The sequence below is a fragment of the Trachymyrmex cornetzi genome, unplaced genomic scaffold (genome assembly GCF_001594075.2).
Source record: "Trachymyrmex cornetzi isolate Tcor2-1 unplaced genomic scaffold, Tcor1.1 scaffold217, whole genome shotgun sequence".
NCBI classification, from domain to species: domain Eukaryota; kingdom Metazoa; phylum Arthropoda; class Insecta; order Hymenoptera; family Formicidae; genus Trachymyrmex; species Trachymyrmex cornetzi.
The window spans coordinates 591,231-608,167 of NW_017296814.1; the positions used below are offsets into that span (position 1 = coordinate 591,231).

The 16,937-nt window shown below is 30.9% G+C and overlaps 2 protein-coding genes across 4 annotated transcripts in view; one reads left to right on the forward strand and one right to left on the reverse strand.

The window, feature by feature from the left end:
• The first annotated feature begins 2,619 nt into the window (after positions 1-2,619).
• LOC108760072 (uncharacterized) lies at positions 2,620-6,704 on the forward strand. Of its 3 annotated transcripts, none has more exons than XM_018505854.1 (14): positions 2,620-2,785; positions 2,880-3,006; positions 3,091-3,184; positions 3,398-3,534; positions 3,784-3,915; positions 3,995-4,065; positions 4,143-4,263; positions 4,502-4,669; positions 4,835-5,043; positions 5,374-5,527; positions 5,613-5,746; positions 5,816-6,041; positions 6,148-6,341; positions 6,501-6,704. In XM_018505854.1, the coding sequence occupies exons 1-14, from the start codon at positions 2,664-2,666 to the stop codon at positions 6,589-6,591; spliced, it is 1,980 nt and encodes a 659-aa protein (XP_018361356.1). In that variant the 5' UTR covers positions 2,620-2,663; the 3' UTR covers positions 6,592-6,704. The 3 variants fall into 3 exon arrangements, with proteins under 3 accessions (XP_018361356.1, XP_018361357.1, XP_018361358.1); XM_018505855.1 differs by having other exon boundaries at positions 5,819-6,041; XM_018505856.1 differs by having other exon boundaries at positions 5,389-5,527.
• Positions 6,705-15,142: 8,438 nt separating this feature from the next.
• Positions 15,143-16,937, reverse strand: part of LOC108760069 (glutamate receptor ionotropic, kainate 2) — a gene marked incomplete at its 5' end in the record, with an annotated part of 64,224 nt that continues 62,429 nt past the window's right edge. The window contains 2 exons of the mRNA XM_018505849.1: positions 15,143-15,219; positions 15,940-16,234. Of these exons, the coding sequence (XP_018361351.1) occupies positions 15,213-15,219; positions 15,940-16,234 (302 nt within the window). The remainder of the gene's footprint in view (positions 15,220-15,939; positions 16,235-16,937) is intronic.

Below are 16,937 nucleotides of genomic sequence, written 5' to 3' on the forward strand. Positions count from 1 at the left end.
GCGTCGGCCCCTTTGATGACGATACTACTGTGTGATCACGTGACTCGAGAACGAGCGGTGCCCAACTGCCCAGGCGATCGATGGAGGTTTACTGCGCCGACGCGGTGCAGTATAGTACACTATTGTGTGTAAAATGCTCGGTAAAATGCAACGTAATCCTTTAAAGTGTTGAAAAGATAGAAAAACTATCTTCTTGAGTAACTTCACTCGGCACGATATACAGGCAAAAAGATTAACTTGATCAAATGTAATACTATGCTTGTTGTTAGTCAAAGTATAATCTAACCAGGGCTGAGCATGTATTTGAAATACATTTTTATTTGAAAAACAGTATTTATAAGATAATTATATTTTGTATTTCATGAAAATATATAAAAATATTTTGTATTTTGCATTTCAATATTAATATTGAAAGATTGAAAGTATTTTGTATTTCAGATACTAAGATAAAATCAATCTTATTACTGCATTACAAAAACTTTTAATCTTTCAATTTTAAATACAAAATACCTCCAATACTTTCATATGCTTCGCCGAAATACAAAATACATTTATATTGCACATACTGTGTTTTAAATAAAAGTATTTCAAATACATGTCCAGTACTGAATCTAACACAGTAAGTATATAGTGTGTTTCCATTCACTACAAATTATAGAAGAAAATTGAAAGACTTACAATAGTTCAATCAAGAGATGAATCTTCACTTAAGACGAGCAGATCCTTGTTAAGATAATTATAAGCAAAAGCACGACACGTTCTAATATAAAAAGATGATTGGTTTTGAAGGAGAAATTTAGAATTGCTGGAAAGGATAACAACTAGCTGAAAGTCAATATTTAAGAAGAAAGGGATTCATTACATAGAATTCCTATCACAGTTGTGTTGGATGATTTCGGGGAGAAGTTTAGACACTCTGTTTTTATTTTTACAAACAAAATTGCAATACAGATAGCGGGATAAAAAATTTATAATATTATAAAGGAATATAGGAATCAAGAGACACGGTAGTGTCTCGCGCCAACCCAGTGAGAAATGATATTTCGAATCGATATCGATTTGACATCGAAATGATTTAGTCAAAATTATATCAATTTAAAGGTCGATTTTGATTCGATCGTATCAACGATTTCGAATAATTATTGATACTAAAAAATTCACCTGCAATCTTCCTCATATTCATATATTCGCCATCCAAACAAATCTTCAGCGAATTAATATCAATATCGACATTGAATTGACGTCGATTCGATATAAATTCGATATGACTGATCTCTATGAATATATTTTATTTATTTATTTTATATTTACACATTTTTTTACATAAAAAATTTTATTTTAATAAAATTTTCTCATTTTATGATGCTTCATCTTTAATTTTTTGAGATTAAATGTTGTATTTCATTGCAAATATATATATTAAAGACTCTTGAATAGAAAGATAAAGATACATATTCCTTTGTCTCGTTAATTAAATGTTATATGTTGCAATAAAATATATGTTTTTTCGCAATTTACAAAAAAAACTTTTTTTTTAGTTTATGTAAAATACATTTTTTATGGAAGATACATTTTGACACACTTGACGCCTTTTTTTTACCTTTTTTTTAAAAGGTAATTTTGTTAAGATAAGATTAGACACTATTTGTTAAAGAATTATTTTAAAGAAGTTCCAAGAATATTAGAAATTTTAAAATTCTGCGAAAGTAGTTGCCGCATAATAACGTATGATGAACAAGTTAGATATAATCCCTATGACTCACATTTACGAGACCAAAAAGTAGTTATTCACCCGAAGTTGTATTTACATTATGCGACGTAAGAAAAGTCGATTCAAATAGAATTCAATATGAAAAGTGGCAACGATTTCTATACAGTATCACAGCTGAAATATTTTACAATTATATTTTTTCTTTTTAATTTTAATATCAGTCTGTTTTTACTTTTGGATTGAATCAGAGAAATTATAGGTGGTTTACTAATTTTTTAAATAAGGATGTGATACTACAGTATCACACCCTTATGTGCTATTATTAAAAAAAATAGTTCTTTATTAATGAATAAGTCTTTAGGGATTTGTGTTTCTAATACTTGGATACTTATTTGTTAAAATATATTTTATGAGATACTCTACTAATTGAAAAAATAATTTCGAAAATTTGGTATTTACTTTGCGTATTTGAATCATGGTTTGTAATATTGGAAGGTTTTATCTTTATTTTTACCATACATTTTAAGATGCAATTAGAATATTAATCCTTTTATACATATTGTAACATAAAGGCTTAAAATCTATTCATAATAAATCGAAATCGTAAAATAGCGCGCAAAAGTTTGTCGTTAAAAATCAGTAACACTGTAACGGATGTTTAGTTAGTTCGAAAAGAGAGAAAAATTAATATAGGAAAAGAAATCGAACATGAAATAATATAAGTGATAGTAAGTAAACCACCTAATTTCTCTGATTCAATCCAAAAACAGACTGATATTAAAATTAAAAAGAAAAAATATAATTGTAAAATATTTCTGCTGTGATACTGTATAGAAATCGTTGCCACTTTTCATATTGAATTCTATTTGAATCGACTTTTCTTACGTCGCATAATGTAAACACAACTTCGGGCGAATAACTACTTTTTGGCGACGTAAGAAAATTCATGTAAATGTTGTCGAACTCGTTAATTAATGCCATCATACATAACATGAATCAAGGAAACTCTTCAATTCAGTCGAGAAAGAAGTTTTCAAAAAATTCCTTGATTTTGTCACATGACAGCAATTGCAAGTAGGTTATTTTATGATGTTATGGTTATAATGCCGAAAAATATGCATTTTTTTTTAGCAATATATCAAGAAATAATAATATAATATTTTGCTAGATTAAAAACATTATCTTCGTCAACATGTATATCAGATTCTACAATAGCGGATCTGAAGACAGATCTATTGAAAGACAGCAAAATTATGCTTGGTTATGGAAAATCTTCTACTCACGTTAATAAAATGGTAGCTGTGTGACATTTATATCATAGACATAAAATGTTAGACAAAATATGTTATGTCAAATTACATAATATGTTCGGGTATCAGGTTTCCAATGCAAATCTTTCCACGAGAAAATTGTGGAACAATTCGTTCAAGATGACCAGAAACTCCATTGCCATAAATGACGTAATCGAAGAAGGTTTTGTACTTAAAAATTGTGTACTTTTTATAGAATTTTGTATGGTAATATAGAACTGCTGGTTGGGAAGAAATTAAACTGAAAGTTGACTAGAATATTTTAATACATAACAAAATTTATTAGTACTTTTAAACAAAATGTTACATTAAGCATTTAGAGCAGTTGTAGATTTTGGCGTTACGTATTCGTTATCGCGTAATGTATTGATTTCAGAAAGTGAGCTCATTGGCATGTTGACGAAACAATTGCATTTAGCTGAGTCTCAAATGCGAAAAATGCAATCTGTTTTGACGAAAGCCGAGGAAGGCTTGCGAACTAAGGATCAGGAAATTGGACGCTTAAAGCGGAAGGTTCTCTGTACGCTTTTTTTAATCTAAGAATGTAGTATTATCATTATAGAATATAATATTATCATTATATTCATAGTTAGCTTGGCAGAGTTAATTTTTAAGCTATGTATTTGCATTGTGTGTTTATTAAATTTAGTTATTTTACAACATCGAATACATTTCTTCGCGTGTTTTATTTATATTTTTCTGTATTTTGAAACTTCTGAAAGATTTTTACAATTTTTTAAATGATATATATTATTTTGGTAGATTAAAGAATGGGAATCTAAGTATAAAAGTCAGGAACTGCTGCGAAAAAAGGAGCAACGAAGTCAGGCTAAGAATTCCGAATATTTTTATCAACGATGTCTAACGCTAGAACATAAAATCAGTCAAATGGAGGTTTAAATTTATATTTCAAATATGTTTGTTTGATGTATTTAAAACATAAATAGAAATTAGCAATTATGTCGGTTTGCAGAAGTTCTTGGCTGATTATGGATTAATATGGATGGGTGATGCCAAAAATACAACAAACATAGATAGTAGCAAGTAATTAAAATAAATATTTTATTACTAGCTAGAAATAAAAATAGCAATTCTAATAATTAGTAATAACTTTGTTATAGTAATGATATCAACATGTGCTATGAACAGTTAGTTACGAATATCGATCAGTTGAACCTAGCTGCGGGAAAGGGTGAAGTTCACATTCATCATAATGAGAAAGGAGGAGGAGCGACATTCAAAGTAATGCTCTAGTTTCGTAATACGTACTTTCATAGCATGTAAATATAATGTAGAATATTACTTGCAATTGAATAGAATATTACTTGAATATTACTCCATGAAATCCATGACATTACGCGAACTTTTTTTTATATGCGTTATAAATATCAAAGATATTAATGATTGATTAATTGAAATTAATTTGCTAATTAGTAATTATTGATATCAATGAGCATTTTTTAATGCATTTTAACTAAAGACTCCTTCCTGCATGACATTGAAATTTTATAAAAATGGTATGTGCATCGATGGAGAACCATTGCGATCTTACCATGATCCGACTGCAGTCTCGTTTATCCGTGATATTCTGGACGGATATTTTCCATCTGAATTGCAACAAGAATATCCTGACGGAGTACCCTTTATGGTAAATGTAGAATAATAGAATAGAATTTTAGGATACACACGAGATATTCCCCGCACTTTTTTTAGAATCTTTTCTAGAATCATTGTGAGATTAACAAAAATTTGATTAGAGAGAAAGAAAGTCTCTATTATTTTTTCCAATTAATATTTTGACTTACGCTTGTAGATAGAAGATCGTAGAACAGAATTGTATATAGATGATTCTGCTAGTTTTCCTGGTCCAGGATATCGTTTGGGAAAGCAGTCTCCAATGAATAACTTGTTATCAACAAATTTACGCAGATCAAATAACATTTACCAACGATATGCTCGTGCAAACTTTTCGTCGAAAGATAGCCCTTCCGAGAACTTTCCGTTTTTATCACTTCCAAGCCGGTATTATCACTACTTTTTTGAAACACACGCAAATATTTAAGTACTCGACTTACAATATTGTAATATGCACTCTTTGATAGAAAGGTTATACACGGGTCTAGATCTATGCATAACTTTTATCAAAGAATGTATATTAAATTATAGTAAGTTTAAACTTGCGCTAACTTTTTAGTTTCAAAAAGTATATATATATATATCATATATATATGTATATATATTCCAGCAAATTAATTTTATAATTAATCTAATATAAGTAATCATGAAGAAATTAGTAGCTAACTATGTAAATTGTTAAAAATTTTATAATGCATCTTCATATTGCCCTATTAGTTTATTGGATCCCAGAATCTCTTCAGAATCGCCTTCTGTCGATATATATTCTTTGAGATCGCAGATTTTGGCTTCGCATAATAATGTTTGTTCTAGTTCTCACATTCAGTCTCACGTTAACGCTGAATTAGCACGAAGTAGTCGACGAGAAAAAGTAAAATCTTATTCATTAAATTTTCCGAATTTAATATTATAACATGAATAAATTATATATTGTATATACTATTGTCTTGAAAAAGAGAGAGTTGGCTACAAAAAACATGGAATACGATATGTCGATGAGTGAACAATCATCCAAGTCGAAAGATACTTTGAGATCTACAAGTAGCAGCAGGACGAGACACCGTAGCTTTTCTGATAGATCGTCATCAAGGTTTTCTTAGATAAAATAATCCATATTCATTTATGTACTGAAATTAAGTACTGAAATTAAATTTTCCAGTAGGTCACAAATTGTTGATAGTCGCCTTCGGTTACGTTCGAAATCTGCCAGTTTGTCCGCAGGGCGATTGAGTATAGCTACGCAATCGACATTACGGTCGAAAGCATTAAGCACAGCGGAAGTCAATAATATTGGTGAGCTCAAGATTGCCAATCTTGTCTCTGAGTGTTTCACGACGAAACATCCTCGGGGTTCAAGATCGGCTACTTGTGCAAGAAAGAGTATGGTGAGAAATACATTCATATATCAACAGAAACAGACAAGATAAATTATGTATCTAAAAGTCATGTCCAATCATGATCTACTTGAAAATCCGTGTTTTACTATTTTAGCCTCCAATATTACGTCAGGTTAATGAAGCGACTGGAAAATCTAACGAATTGCGATTGAAAGTTAGATCATTAACTGGTAGTACTATATATTTAGTGCACGTGTTGGCCGACGAATCGGTGACGAAATTATATGAATTACTTGATAAAGCTACGCAAACATCCGGGTATAGAGGGTATAAAGTAGTGTTGAGCGGGTGAGGAAATATCTGAATCTCTCTCTCTCTCTCTCTCTCTCTCTCTCTCTCTCTCTCTAAATTATTTTTTTAATTTACGAAACATTTTTGCTTTACACAAATTATTTAATCTTTATCTATTTTTGTTTTCAACTTCACAATTAATATTATTACTTAAAGGTATTCGCCGAAGAGATTGCAACGTATAAGTACATCCTTGAAGGAAAGCGGAATTAATAGAGATTGTGTTCTCCATCTTGTGAATGATTGAATGTTTGTTAACTCGTGAAAGTAGATTTTATATTTCTATATGTTGTGTAAAGACAAGTATGTGGAAATCGTAAAAATTTAGAATCTTTGATATATACATTTGCAAATAAAACAAACGTATAGACAATTTATATACTGTATTCTATATTTTTAAACTTTCTATAAAAGTAATATACTAAATAATTAATCGTAAATTAAATACTACAAAATTAATAAAATAACAAATAAGTACAAATATGATTGTATCAAAAATAGGTCATTTAATAAAATAACAAATAAAATTAATAAAATAACAAATAAATACAAATATGATTGTTATCAAAAATAGGTAATTGGTTTTTATTACTTTTAAATATTATACTTTCAATTAACTTAGTATAGATTTATCAATAATATAATTTATTGATATAATAAATCGATTACTTTAGTGAGATAAATAATAGAGCTTTAAAAATTATAATAAATATCGAATAATGAAACAGGTTTTATCTTAGTATGATACATACTCTGATATTGATTATTTCCTAGCTTAGTTAACTTGCATACAAAATGTATAGGGAGCAGAACAGATGCATCTTCGTAATAGTTAAACTTAGCCTATTGTTTCGTGATTTAGGTTTGTAATTACACAGTAGATTGATTTACGATTTTGTTACCATGTACGCGAGAACACACAAAGATTTAAAGATAAAAGTGTACTTAATATATTTTTTTAAAATCTTTTTTCTCATTATGAATGATAATTATTTGTTCTATGGTATTTCATAGAATATTTCTAAACATGTATTTAATATTTCGATATTAAATTAATTTCAAACTTATTAATTTATATACAAAATAAAAATGTTGCAGAATTAAAAGTTTGAAAAATGATTATAATAGGATTTTATAATATTATTTTTACTACATTATTATTCATATGATTGTATTATTTTGAAATTTGAATCGAACACATATCTATATACAGGGTGGGCCATCTATTGGTACGTTTTTAAAAATGCGATCAAATGAGCATACATTGATATTTTTTATTAATTTTTTTTAGAGGGAGCCACATGAACGAAATCGTTTTTCATTCTTGACGCGGATACTTTTAGCTTCACAACAAAAAAAAAATTAATAAAAAATATCAATGTATGCTCATTTGATCGCATTTTTAAAAACGTACCAATAGATGGCCCACTCTGTAAATCTTTAGAAAGCAATATTTTGCAAAATCGTTTCTTCTTATTTCGTTGCGTTTTCACTAAATAAATGAAAACATAATATGTTTTTATCAATAGTTTCTGTTAATATATACTAAGATTTTCTTGCTTTTACTAATATCAGATTTATTCGCTCTATGTGCATTTAAATTTACGTTCGGATTTACGTATACATTAACAAAACACATAATTAGATGTACAATAATGGATTAAATAACATACTGGATAGTATGAGTACATTGTGTACGTCAGTATCAGGAAAATTATGGAATTTCCTATCATCATCAACGCAAATCACGCCCCGATAGCTCCGAGCTCTATCAATCAACGGGATAGGACTCGCGTAGATTTATCTATGGGCTTCCGCCGACGGATCTGTCAGCGGATGCTTTTCGATCAGATATTGCGGTGGAACGGTTAATAAGAGGTCCTGTTTGTCAATCGATATCCAAACTAGATGACACTCCCCTGGGAAATTTCTGGCGTATTTCGCTCGTAAATTTCATAAGCACTAAACGACCCGAGCTTCGCTTAAAGGTATAATTATTGAAAATAAAGTACGCAATCAACTCGACTGAACGTAAAATATAAAATCATAGGGAAATCTTGCTTTTGTGTATCAAACTTTATGTCATATTTTCTTATTACATTAAATTAAAAACTAAGTAAAGTTCTCTGACTGTAGAATAGCAATATCTCTGTCAAACTAGCAAGAATAAATAAGCAAAATCGAAAAACATTTACTGAACTATTTAGTGCTCATTTTGTGTTGATTTGTGATACAAAATATAATTTTGTATCACATGCCATTTGGAAGACACTCGTGGCGCTGCTAGCTTAAAATTAAGTTAATAGAATCACAAGATAAAAAGAGAAGAAAATAGCAGATATAATTTCTGTTGTTTTGGGCTATGAAACATAATTTTATATCACACGCCAGATAGAAGAAATTCGTGGTTTTGGGAAGGTGAGGCGGGACACACTGCCTCCACGCATATACTTTTTAATGCAAAGCGAGGTTTCCACATGGGGTTACAACTTTCCACGCGAAGCGAGGTTCCACATAGGTTTACAACTTTCCCATCCCACGAAGCAAAGTTCCATATAGGTTTACAACTTTCATATCAAGTTAGCAAAACCACGAGTTTCTTCTAAATGGCATGTGGTATAAAATTATATTTCGTAGTACAAATTAGCACAAAATTATCACTAAATAATTCAATAGATTTTTTCGATTTTACTCATTTGATTCTGCTAGCTTAATAGAGATAATGATAACATATGTATGCAATAGTGATATATGTTTTTATTTCGAAACACTTGTTTTTGCGGTATCAAATATAGTTATGTTATTATGTAGATATGAAGTGATAGTGTTAAATTATATGTGAGGAGCAGTTTATATCGGATAAGAAATTGATGCCTTGTTGCTAACTTTTATTTTTTTGTGATATTTTATTTTTTACTTCTTGTAATATTTTTCAGCAGTGTTATCACATAATTTCACATTTCCAATTAACTTTGCCTTAAATTTACCTCGTTTTATTTCAATTTGTGTTATTGCTATAATAAATCCTGTTTTATTTGTAACGTGTGATTTGTTAATGAACCGACTAAACAGGAGTGATTGTGTCAAGACAAAGAAAAGCAAGGACGACATCTACTTTAAAGCATTGGACATTAATCTCTCCATTGGTTTTAGTTGTTTCAAGAGACAAAAAATAAAAACGAAAAGAAAAGGAAAAAGACAATGAAGCAAAAGAACTATTTGTTCTAGAGTCTCGTTAAGCAATATTGATTTTTCTTTCGTTTATGAATCTCGCTCGCGTCGTTCGATAAATCTGTCTAATATTTTGTAACTTTAATGCATACCGAGAATTAGAAATGTAATTTAGACGACAATCAGATATGAGTGTAATTATATTACATAGTGTACAAATATAAAAATTAAAAGGAAATTAAATTTTATTAGGAAAATTAGGAAAAGGTCAAGCAATAGAAGTATTAATATATTAAACATTTAAAAAATTTATTTTTATTCATTAATTGTGTCTCCATGAAGTACATTCACTGTGAGAAATATTTCGAGAAATCGACTATAAAATCCCGTGTAAATGGTTAGCTGCTCCGGAAAGTTATCAAAGCTTCACTCCAGGGATGATTGCGTTCCATGTATCTTCCCTACATTTTTTCACTAGTCTCAAATGCCGGGGAATGACCTGGATTTTAGTGTACTCTCTTTGATGCATATAACTAAACGAATGCAATTTTCGATATGACGTAGCCGTAACGTCATTTCGTTTTAGTCTTTTTCTAACAATTTAACATACGAAATGCATGCGATGGAAATGTAAAATTAAAGATATAATATTTCTGAAATTTATTTATAACAGTATTTTTCTCTATTTATGTTGCATTAATGATATATGTCGTGATTTTGAAAAATGATTGCAAATATAATATAACAAATTAACGTGGCTTCATAAATTTTTTAATAATCGTAAGATATGTAGAATCCATTAATTATTACAAATAATTGTTATTCATGAGAATAATATTATAAACGATAGTTATAAAAATTACTAATTTTTTATTCGATAGATTCGGTAATGGTTAGGTTCTTTGCTATGAATGGATTTAATATTTATGTTAATACGAAATAACTCAGTCAATTGAAATGAAAATAAAAAATTTTTATATAACTGTGAACGAGTGAATCTTTTTGAGTGAAATGCTAGAGCTTATTCTATTCGTGATTTCTACTCGAGTTGTTGTTTTGTTGGATAAATTGGATCTTTGACTTGATTAGAGAATTTGGGAGATGCACAGTCGTTCAGTCGTACGTATTTCACCGATTGTTAGCTTTATCTGCTTTGTTCTACGGATATCGGATTAGATACGATTACGGATTTGCGATGTAACAATTTCCTCGAAATCCATTGAATATAGTCGCTTTGTCCCGCGAGTCGTTGAGAGCCATTGGATACGCCACTGGAGGGCCATCTCAACGGTATTTGTCGAGAATCGCAAATCAAATTAGCGCATAAACTTTGTAGCGATAGTGGTGGATGATTGATGAAAAATAGGAACATTCTCTGAAATATTTTATTCAAGCGTTACTTGTGATTGACAAAACATTTGTATTGACTTTTTGTTTTGTCCGTGTAATGCTGTGCTGACAGAATCATTTGATGGAGAAGTAGTAGGTACAACTGTAGAATTATGCATATATACTTGCACAAACGTTCGGCGGATATTCTTCCGAAAGATTGGTAGTTACATACTGTTTATAAAAAATCTGTATAAAGAGACAGTCAAAAGCTGTCACATCTTTGTGCGATAATGGAATAAATTGAATTGTGTAAATAAAAGAGTTTGCGAAAAAAGTAGAAATAAAACATGTTCCATTGACAAATACACCGAAAAAAGGAAAAAAATGAATTGAACATATTAGCTTTGTAGTTTTTCAGTTTGTTATCTATTAACGCTGTCATGAAAACATTTATTTTTCAAAAGTCATGCTTTTATAAAATAATATTAAAAACTACAGGATTTTAAATGTTCAAATTTTGTTTTCCTTCAGTGTAAAGACATTGTCAATTTTACGGTCTTTTTATGTTTAATGTTTCGATAATGAACTATTTTTAAATAACAACAAAAATAATATGAAGAGCTACAAGCCAGAAATACAAAACAAAGAAAGTATATTTTAAAAAGTTATAAATATAAAATTGCAACAAACATTTTGATGCCGATCGGGTGATTCTAGAAGAACTATTTTTATTTAAAAAAAAGTTTGTCTTCAGCGTTATAACCACGGAAATTTTACATTACTATAATAATAGCATTGAGGTAAGAAATATGTTTTATGTTCATAATTTTATATACAGATTTAAATTTTTACGATCGTCGACAAAATTTATTTTCTGTATTATTAAAAACTGTACAATCAGTATTCAAATTTTTTATATTTCGATGTAGAGAAAGTACCCAATTGTTCTCGCTGATAATAAACATTCATAAACATTCCTTTGATCATTAACGCGCCGATAAATCATTGCCAGCTTCTAGCTTGAGCACAGTTGCTTTAGATTTTTATATTATTTGTTTTTTTCTCGTTTTTATGCAACAACAAAATAAAGCTTAATTTTGTCAAAAAACGTAATAACCGTAGATATAGTATAACAATAGTCAATTGTTTTTGGAAGTTTCAGAAAATTCTCACGAAGATGAGGATATAGAAATATCTCTTATGCAAGAATGGAAGTAATGCGTCGCGATTCTCTTGTTGCACACATTTTTGATATAGATTTGCTCCACTGAAAATTTATATATTATTCACACATATATACATATACAATCGTCGCCTTTTTTCCTAATAAATTCCGTGATGAATATGTATGAATGCTATTTACTGTCTCGATGATTTTGACTTTCGCTCTTTAACTGTATGTTTTGTGTGCAATGTGTATTGTGGCCGTATAAACGTATGGAATTAAGACCGTGTGTCGCGAATTATTTGTTGTAAATGGCAGTACAGATTGTTTATTTTTATGTTTTTTATCTCTCCTTTTTTTATTTTCCTCGTAATGGTAAACATACACACTCGCAGAATTGTTCTCACTCTTTCTTTTCTAACTGTTAGTAACGTATCAATAAATTCGCTGAACGACGTGTTCTCTTCAACAAACAGCGGTACACGCACGTAATAATATATGTTCACAATACGGAACGTCGCAATGTATAGTTAAAAATTGTCAAACAATTAATTGGGTTACCTCCTTTACTTTTTGTTTTTCGTGAAAAACACTCGCTGTACACGCGCCAATATGGTAATAAACTATTCGATTATGTCAAAATATGACTAGGTCTTTTGTTGCATTTGCACGCTTCACGGATTTCCTGCTTACCGCACGCGCGCGTAATATGTACGTATATACACACACACACATGTCGACGCATACATACATATACAGATTTATACATACATTAAGTGTATTTATAAATTACATATATATAAAAGATTTAGAAATCTTTTCTCAACAATTAGCGTACTATCTTATTATAATACAGTAAGGAAGAGTTTGATGCCATGAGTGATCGTATTCTTTTACCCACCATTTGAAGTATCTTACGACTCAATTTCTGATTGATTTTTCAAATTTTATGGAACTGCTAATATTTTTTTTAAGATTAATTTTACATTAACATACTTATTCACTACTTTCCATGTAACGAAAGAAATTTCGTATATTATGTGTCAAATGCATACGTATATTAATTATTATTAAAGATTTATATATTATATTTGTTGGGCTTTTGTTATAACATAAAATTAAAGATCGATATTCATAGTCGATAATTATATGACAAATAATCATTTACAGATCATGAATCATAAAAATAGTAGCAAATTTTTCAAATACAGATTCACATAAAACAGAACTTTTTTTGAAATATTGATCCAAGTAATTGAATATCAATCTATATGAATTTATAATTAATTATCTATAATTAATTCTTGATCAAACATCGAAAATTATTTACGAATTATATTTGCCATGAATCCCAGCCTAAATGTTCTTATTCGTCTAACTAAATAAATAATTTCTGAGATAAACAACAATACTTAAAATATATTTTTTATTAATTTTGAATCTTATTTCTTATTAATTGTATTTTATTATAAATTTAGAAATAACATTTAAATTATTAGATAATTCTGTAAATTTTTTGTAACAATAAGCAGTTCTCGTATTTACTTCTTTTGTAATTCGATTTTTGTACCTGCACATTTTTGTTCGAAATTATTGGACGCATGAAATTTGTTTAGGCTAAATCCGGCAGTGGTTACTAATTTGGTCCAAATCATATACGATACAGCCATCCATATTTAATTATATGCAATTTTTTTATTCAGCCGTTTATAGCGTACGATCATTTACTTGTCTATTGGTTCCTTCTGTCTTGCATTTTTGAGTGAAAGGTATATAATATTTGTTTCGTGAATATTATGGTTGCTGCAAAATTGCGGTCCGAAATTATTGTCACTGGAAACTGCATTCCAATAGACATTGGCATCGCATTAACGTGCAACTATGTCAGCGATCTTGCCATTGACGCTCGTATTCACACATAGAATTGTATAAAATCGCAATGAACATTATGACTGTATTCTGTATTTTCGTACATTAATTACATATTACTGCTGAGTTGAAAGAGAATGAGAGATCGTAAATGTTTATTTAGATATTTTGCAATGGATAATTTGATGTTTTATAATTTATTGGTTCCCGCGAATCGATTTCAGTCTACGAATCGCGACATGAATGGAATACAATTCTATATGTGAAAACCAGTCGATTTAACAAACTTCATCGATTTTCTAAATCCGCTTCGATATGTTTAACTTGAAATTCGGCTATAATATCAGCTCGTGTTCCGTCGTGGTGTCGCGGACGGTTTCTGGTCTGTCCGGTCGGATACTTTGAACAAATATCCGGTTTTCCACTCAATTTTACCGTTGCCTCGGGGAATTTCGAAACACCGGCAATTCCTGGTCAACTGGCATTGCGCGTGGTATTTCATTTTCCATGCAGTTCCCATTATTCCGATTGATCCGTGACATTCACGCACTGGCACTTTTTAATTTGATACCTCAATTTTGGCCTCAATTTGTTGATCAAATGTGTGGTCGGTCAGACGCATGAGGAATACGCATTGTTTGCGAATAGCATTCCGTTGTCTTCATAGACCGGCAAATCTGATAGTTCCCGGGATCCACTCATTCGATGCTGCCTAGACAAACAGTTACACGTGAGCAACTAGGTAGTTTCCATCCATTATCCTGATTAGATATACATCCTTGCAACATCGGTTCTCCCCGATACCTTCAGTATCAGGCATACAAGCAGGATCATATGTGCCAGCGTGTAATCTTGATTTTGCTCAATCTTCAAATATCGAGCTAGTTCAGCTGTATCACACGTCTATAATTTATCATAGTCCCATTGAAACAATAGGGAAACGCATCTTGCAGGAAACACTAATTCTAATCATGACATTCTCATTCAATTGACCTCAGTCTCAGGTTCTCGTTTGCGTGCTCTCGATCGATGATTTGCCGTCGTCGTCGGCGCGGGATGGCCCTCGTTGCGGTTTACCAACCCGCCCCGGCGACTATATGTGCTATAAGCACGTCTCTTTCTGATCTGTAACGTTGACGACCACGGAGGCCTGCGTGGGTTCCTTTTGGACAGGTACACCTGTCGGCACCTCTTCGAGTATTGGTCAAAGGGTCGTGGTCCTCGAGACTGTTGCCGAAGGTGGCGGTGGCGGCGGGGGTGGCGGGGAAATTACTACGTCTGGTTCACCCGCTAGATCGCAGTCGAATCTCCAGAGAATATTCTCAGGGTGGTCACCTCCTAATACAGTACAATAGTTTATAATTCATTGAATAAAAAGTTTAAAATATATTCTAGAGTCAATATATGGATTAATATATTAATATATGTAATATACACCTGTATTAATATATATAATTATTTTATACCTTTTAGGGTTTATAATTACCATCTATATCTATATAAATTTATTATTGCTAATAAATAATAATAATAAAAATGAAGAAAAAAATTTAGAACATAATGCAAAAAAAAACATAAAAGTTTTACATTAATAATTTCATTTTGTAGCAAAGTGACATTATTTTTTTCCATATTTAATATTTTTGGACAAATTGTAAATTTGTTAACATTCTTTTGATTTCGCTGCTTTATAACTATAACGATATTGCAAATTAATTTACAAGGAAAGAACAATTTTGTTGAAGTATCTAAAAATTTATTTAGATACAGATTTGAAAATAATTTTGTTGGACCATCAAAACATGTAGAAATTTTAAACATTATTACTGCAAAAAATTTTGATATTCTAACAACTTACTTGAGCGTCTTACATAATTATTTTATCAACAAAATTATTTTCAGATCTGTAGCTAGATAAATTTTTAGATACTTCAGCATAAGCGTGATATCCTTTCCGTGATATATAACCGAACGTATATAACCGTAATGATCAATATATCACTTGATCTAGCGAACATAATAGGACGGGACAATCTCGTGGCAGATAGATGGTTGTACCTTGACCCAAGATGATGCCCGAAGAGCCCCGTCTCTGTCTCGGCGGAGGTGCTTGGTGTTTGTGCGAGTGATGGCTGTGAAGATGTGAATGTGAGTGGCAGTGCGTGTGACGCGTGTGCGTGGGGGTGGCTTTGCACGGTGGCGGTTGCTGTTGTTGTGATTGCTGCTGCTGTTGCTGCTGCCGTTGAGGACGAAGATGAGGACGAAGCCTGTGCTAGGTGTTCCCGCCATGGGACACTTGATCGAAGCTCAATGATTTCTTCATCTCCGTCATCGACAACGCACCACCCTCCTGCTGAGAGATAAATAAGCGCAAGTGTTAGCTATATCAGGCTGACTAACAGAGAACAGAGTTTGGCGATGAGACAAGTGGACAGACGAGTTATTAAAAAGTTGTACGAAGTTGTTAAAAGTTTTTAAAGATAGGCAGGAAGGTTATCATTGAGCCTCCGTGCGCCAACGTTGATAACTATGTCTTTAGAGTTGTGTTTGAAACGACCAGCACGTGCTTCGCGAAACGATCTTTTTTTACGAGAATTCCGGGATATGGTAGTGCCGATATGGCTTTCGGATCACGTTTTCAGAATGGAGCGAGGCGTTCACAATATACACGCAGACATATTGCTGGTTAAAAGACTGCTATATGAAGGTGAAGCTTGCGATTAATAAAACGAATTTCTCTGCGAATAGTCTAGATTCTAGGCAGATCGATTTTACGTAAATAATTAAAAATTACTGACTAGTCTGCACTAACACAATTCAACACTGAAAAATTTTAATAATAATACGCACAAGGTAGTTAATATTATGTCAAATATGTTTTAATTTGACATTTTATTTGATATTTCTTCCCTCGCGTTTGTATAAAATATATATGTACAGATGTTAAATACGTTATACATAAATTTTCTTTGAATGGGCTATGATCTATCATTGTACTTATTGTATAAATCAGCGCGAAAATCATGGTTTGAGAAATGATAATGTGACAGATAATG

What these genes read in the sequence shown, in the direction of transcription:
- LOC108760072 (XM_018505854.1), top strand. Translation starts at nt 2,664, where the DNA reads ATGTTGTCGAACTCGTTAATTAATGCCATCATACATAACATGAATCAA. An exon ending in TCACATGACAGCAATTGCAA is followed by an intron (nt 2,786 to 2,879) that starts GTAGGTTATTTT and finishes ATATTTTGCTAG; the next exon opens with ATTAAAAACATTATCTTCGT. An exon ending in TTGGACGCTTAAAGCGGAAG is followed by an intron (nt 3,535 to 3,783) that starts GTTCTCTGTACG and finishes TTATTTTGGTAG; the next exon opens with ATTAAAGAATGGGAATCTAA.